We start from the raw sequence: 5,944 nt of genomic DNA on the forward strand, positions 1-5,944 counted from the left end.
ACACTTGTACCAAAAAAAACTAATTTTACACTAAAAAGTGAGACATAATAGTCTGCTAATTTTTGTTGCAACTCCTTAAGATTTTTCTTCTTCTCAAAAACATCAAAGGAGTTCCTATTTTTGTTAACTGTTCATAAGAACTAAATTAACATTCTTAAAACATACAAGAAAAATGTCTATAAACTACAAGGAAGAAAAGTTCAATTTAACAATAACAAAATAAAGCACTATCTAAAATTATGATGAATATTACAATGAAATGAACCATTACAGATGCATTGACTTCTTATAACTTACCAAGTTAAGTTACATATAAGTGAGAACCATGCCCCTAACTTGCATTATGGCAAATCAAATGCTAACTTTAAAAGCTATAACATTATTACAAGTTTTGATCCACTCAATGAGAATTTTGCTCATATCGAGTCGATGGATAATTTATAAGTATACTATAAGAGCTCAGCGAGTTGTGATATCTACTCTCATCCTAGGAGACCCAACTCACCTCGACTTTTATTCTTAAAAAATACTATAATATTCAATACATGCTCTCATAGTTTAACCAATTTATATAGTTGAAATTGATCATACAAGAAGAAATTATGAAAGCATCACATACAACTTAATGTAGCAGTAAAAATATATACTGCAAAAAATGTATATGATCTGATCCTTATGAGTTTTCAGAGAAATGAAAGATTGGAAGTGCAATCTACTTCATTCATAGAGGCAACTTAATTTTCTCAGACCATTTAAAGATATCCGTAAACACCCTATCACCACCTAGTTCTTCTCCCGTAGCCCCGGCTGCAACCCTTATAATATCCTCGATCAATGCGAAATTTCCCATTATATCAACATGAGCACCACTTTGTGTGCCTCTACCCTCTAGTAGGTTTGCTGGAGGAGAATGATCATATTCTCTAATGTAAGTCCTACTCCCAGAAGGGTTAAATCTCGTTTTTCCACGCCAACCTTTCGCACACATGAAGCCTGAACTAAGAACTGGCACAGTCTCATCCCCTTCAACAGTGTAGACTCCATCCTTTAAACAACTATCTTCACCACCACCATCTGCTGTAGGATCAATTTCAAAAGGAATGTAACACTCAGCATTAGGAGATAACTTGTAGACATAAGCTCTTTCGGTTTGTAAGCCAACTCCATACAAAGAGAAAATTTCCATATCAGGAGCATTCGGTAACCTGCATATATTATTTGTGATATCAGAATAGCCCAAAATACCAATAATTTCATTGAACTGACAAATAAGATAAAAGTAACCAAGAATTCTTACTTTGTCTCCAAGGGGTTTGACCAATATTTGAAGTGTTCATATTTAGGATCATCCAAATTGTCAGCAATTCCATAAGAGAAATGAGCACTACCACGAGCCATCATTTTTGGAGCAACAAACTGAAGGAGGTCTATAATAGAGCCAGCAGTGTAAACTTTATGTTCAGCAACAGCTCTTATTCCCTCAATTCCCATCTCATGGTATTCAGTCCACACATCACGGCACGAGCTATTCGCAACATTTTTACCCTTAATGGCATCCTATTAACAACAAACTAAGTCTTAACTACAAAAACTATGGCTAGAGCAAAATCAATAAGACATTTAGTAAAAGAAGTAGCAAACATACAATACTACAGTAATATAAGGATTCACTGTTACGAAAGGCCTCACCCTAAAATCGATCATTTCAATCTTAGAGGAAGGTGCCTCTGCCACATTCCTTCCAAATGATATCATCCTTCCGTAGTTGCCAACATTTGTTTTGTTTGTCTGTTGGTCTGTCAACTGAGTATTGTTCGTGTTTTGCTTTCTCTTGTTTGGGACATAGCCTTCCTCTGGTGACCAATCAAGATCACCCCATATAGTGTCACCACCTTTTGGTATCATTGACATGGTTGAGTCCCAAGTGCGGGTCATTTTCATTACATGTTGCAAGGTTTGAAGGCGAAACATATCGTTGTCTAAAAATCCTGGTGCTATCGCCCTACATATGTAAAGTAAGACAGAAAGAGTCAAATTCAATTACGATACTGAATAGTTGGCTGGAAAAAAAGTATAGCATGGATGCCATATGCGACCACAATTTGCTTTCTCTAGTACAAAATATAGTTATCTGGTACGCGGTATGTGGTTCCTACGGTTCGCCACTTTTTACATTATTATTACAAAATTTTCTTTATGATGAACCTAGTACGTGATACGCATATGGTAATTCGGTACGCAGTACATAAGGTTAATGAGAAAATTATGTAAATATTACTACAGATCAGTAATATAGTAGGAAAAGCAGAAGATGTCGGACATAATTGTTTACTAAGCAAAATTTGTAAATACGAGAATAATTTGTAAACCAGCCTGATTGAGGCATCACCAACTTGCTACTTAGTGAGTATAAGTAAATTTACCTGGCAACAGCAATATCCCTAGCTTCAGCTGAGAAAAGCCCTGATATTGCTTTCGGAACACCTAAAAATGGTCCACCAATGTTTAGAACTGACTTTATATATTTCGAACACCAGTCTGGTCCTCCCCCACCACCCATAGGAGCTGGTGCTTCAACCCACTTCATAAAATGAAGAAAGTACAATACACCCATTGAGTGTGGAATAATCACTGCCTTGTTCCCACCATTAGTAGCAACCATAAGTTCGATGTTGCTTTTTATTCGACTTAGTGCTTGATCCCTCACCTGATTAATTGAGACAAAAAGATTCAGAAATGTATAAAAGAAACATATCATAATTCTGTTTTTCTCTTCTTACAGGTGTACATTGAATAAATATCCTAATACCTCAGTGTTCTGAAATGATATTCTCCAATCATATGCAGCCATGTACATAGTTTTTTCTTCATAACCAATGCGTGCCAAGTTAGCGATTAAGACCGCCCATACGAAATATCCTGCAGCAAAGTAATCAGCAGCTACAAGTCCAGAGACAGGCCTCACTCTTATGCCTGGTGGGTCCAATCCTGTTTCATTGTCTAGTGACATGTGATCCACCCAACATGATGGTCTGTAAAAGATCGATAACAAAAACGACAATAAATCCTTATCTGCCATTCTGCCATATCTTGCTCTATAGGGATTTTTTTTACTAGTATCAGAAGTATGTCAATTTGTTTTACTGAAGGAATGATCTAATGTCAATCAGAATTCAGAAACATGACTATACTTTTGAGCTTAATAGTCCTTCCACTTACAAACTGACATGGAAAAGCAATTGAAATTCATCAAATTAAGCAGTCACAATCAGCACTTAACACATTTAAACAAGTCCAAGGTAGACTAAAAAATTAGGTAATTGAAATATTTATCATCCTAAATGAATTCATTAGAACTATAAAGCAAGCACTACAATGCTTGAAAAATATATTGATGGCACTTAAATGTTTACAGGAAACAAAAACTTCTTATGGATGAAGAGTTAATGCGAATAATAATTTAAAAAAAAATACCCAAAACTGCAAAATTTAACCATCTTGGGCAACCAACTAAAGACCATAAATGGGAGTTTCCCTTATACTCTATCGCTTCCAAATTCCAAGCATTCCAAAAATAATAGAAACAAGCTGACAAATCCAACAACCTGTTATTAAAGTTACTTGCTTATTGACACAACTAACCACCAAAAACTATCATCAAATACCCACTTACTATACCAAAACAACAACAAGAAGGCGTGGACTAGATGGTGACTATAGACAAACCATTTATGTATTTATCTCGTCCGTGTTTTAAATTGCACCCCACAAGTGCAATTGAGGCTGTAATATTGTGGTTTCAGGAATCTTCCCAAAAGCATCGTGACTGCAATTACGGTAAACGTGACGCTACTGTAATTTAAAACATTGATTCTCATCATTAAACACAACATACCATAAAACACTTGGCACAATAAAACAAGCCAAACCACACAGTACAGATCAAAATACCCCCAAAAGAGACCACCCAATTATGACAAAAACAAAACACAATCAAAATCACAATCACAATACCTCTTATAGACTTCTCCAAAGGTACCACCCCACAACCTCTTCCTGAACAACCCTTCAGCACATTGATGTCCCTCCCATAACTCAAGCCCACCGGTGACAATACCCGGCACGAAAACCACCGGATGCTTCACCATTAGCCCCTCCTTCTTGAGCTTAACACCTGGAGGATCTGGCAATGGCCCAGTTATGGCTTCAGTCACATACTGAGGAAATGAAGCTGGCATCATCTGATACAGAAACAATAGCAACCACCACACACTGCAAATGCACCCTACAAACCAACAACAACTATCTACACATGACCATTTTCTCTTCTCTTCTGATTTCTTCTTTTTCTTCTCTATTGCTACTTTCTTCTTATCATCTTCTTCTAATTCTTCTTTTATTTCTTCTTCTTCTACATTACTCTCCTTCTGATTCTGTACCTTATCGGTTTCTGACCCTTTTCTCCTTCGAATCAAAGACATGTTCCACAACAAGAATTTTCTGGAGAAAACTTATCTCTTATTTCTTTAGCTTTTTCCTCCCTCTCTTAAATTATTACACTTTTTCACACTATAAATTGACGGGGTGGCGTTATTATCCTAAAAGAATATAAATTTATGCAGAAATGAAACTTTTTTCAATTATAATCCACTTGGGTATCTCGGTGAGCTTAGAAGAAAAAAAAGAAAAAAAATTCCGACAGTTTAGTGGGAAAAAAGGTTCAGTGAAGGTTAAAGAGGATATTAAAGCAACATGATCATTGGTTAGGGAAGTGATCTTGAAGCTTTGTCTTTTTTTCTGTCTTTATTTTTTTTTGTAATTTTGTGAACTGATTTTTATGAGAAACAGAAGGATATGTTGTAGTTGACAACTGGCTGTGAAGTTGTGGCTATTGGTTGCTGCAGTTATAATGTGGCAGAATGTGGTTGGTGCAATTGACCATATATCTACCTATCTTGGGGCATGTGACTCACAAGAATCATATCCCGATATCATATTGGAAATATAAATTATTATTTTTATATTTAATAATAAAAGTATCATTATATTACATCTAAATAATAAAAATATTATATTATTATATTCTTTTTCGTTTTTGTTTTTTATGTACTTTCATCTTCCTTATTTCTTAACCATGTGAATGCTTACTCCTTCAATTATTTGTGGCTGCTTTTATAAATTAATGAATAAACAAATCTTATTTTTATGCGGCATGATGTGTTTTCTTGACCTCCATACTTAAATTATTAAAAGCATCTTCAGTCCTGCATTTCAATGTGGCTGCATTCAATTATTGTTTTTGGGACCTTTTAAAATTTATAATATTTTTACTTGAATGGTGCAAATTTATGTAACTCAATATTATTAAATAATTTTATATCTTTTATGAAATTATGGGCTCATAATAAATATCTAAGATTTTTCTCTCACTTATTATCCCAGAATTTATATGCAACTTTTATTACAGTTGACTGTAGATACAACTCTTCATCTCTTGTATGCAATTCTTGTCTAACTAATCTTATTATAATCACGCAATTGGACAATGAATGGTTGCACAATTATATAAAATCATTGTGCAATTCTCATTGAAGCTACCTTAAAGTGTGTGTTAAACATGGTTTATTGAAGGACTTTAGAAATTAGTTTTGCTACTAGTCAAATTAATGAGGAAAAGCAAACCTTTAGAAATTAGTTTTGGTACTAGTCAAATTATTCGACCCATGACTTAGAGTTGGTTGCATTGGTTTGAACTTTAAAATACACTCACATATTTAAATACCAAAATTGAAAATTTCACCACCCATACTAATTAATATGTTGGATACCCAAATTGTCCAACTAGTATTCTAGTAAGAAGACAATTAAATAGACTATCAAGACACAACTAAATTAGGAATGGCAAAAATATCCGCTCGTAGATACCCGCTAAAATACCCACAAC

The 5,944-nt window shown here is 34.6% G+C and overlaps 1 protein-coding gene across 1 annotated transcript; it reads right to left on the bottom strand.

Moving 5' to 3' along the window:
- On the bottom strand, positions 529-4,885 carry LOC109334037 (phospholipid:diacylglycerol acyltransferase 1-like). The gene is made up of 6 exons (XM_019569613.1): positions 4,015-4,885; positions 2,810-3,032; positions 2,424-2,707; positions 1,690-2,002; positions 1,298-1,557; positions 529-1,205 (listed from the first exon to the last, which is right to left on the bottom strand). Exons 1-6 carry the CDS (start codon positions 4,479-4,481, stop codon positions 722-724), a joined length of 2,031 nt encoding a protein of 676 aa, XP_019425158.1. The 5' UTR covers positions 4,482-4,885; the 3' UTR covers positions 529-721.

The sequence above is a fragment of the Lupinus angustifolius genome, chromosome LG02 (assembly GCF_001865875.1).
Source record: "Lupinus angustifolius cultivar Tanjil chromosome LG02, LupAngTanjil_v1.0, whole genome shotgun sequence".
Classification (NCBI taxonomy): domain Eukaryota; kingdom Viridiplantae; phylum Streptophyta; class Magnoliopsida; order Fabales; family Fabaceae; genus Lupinus; species Lupinus angustifolius.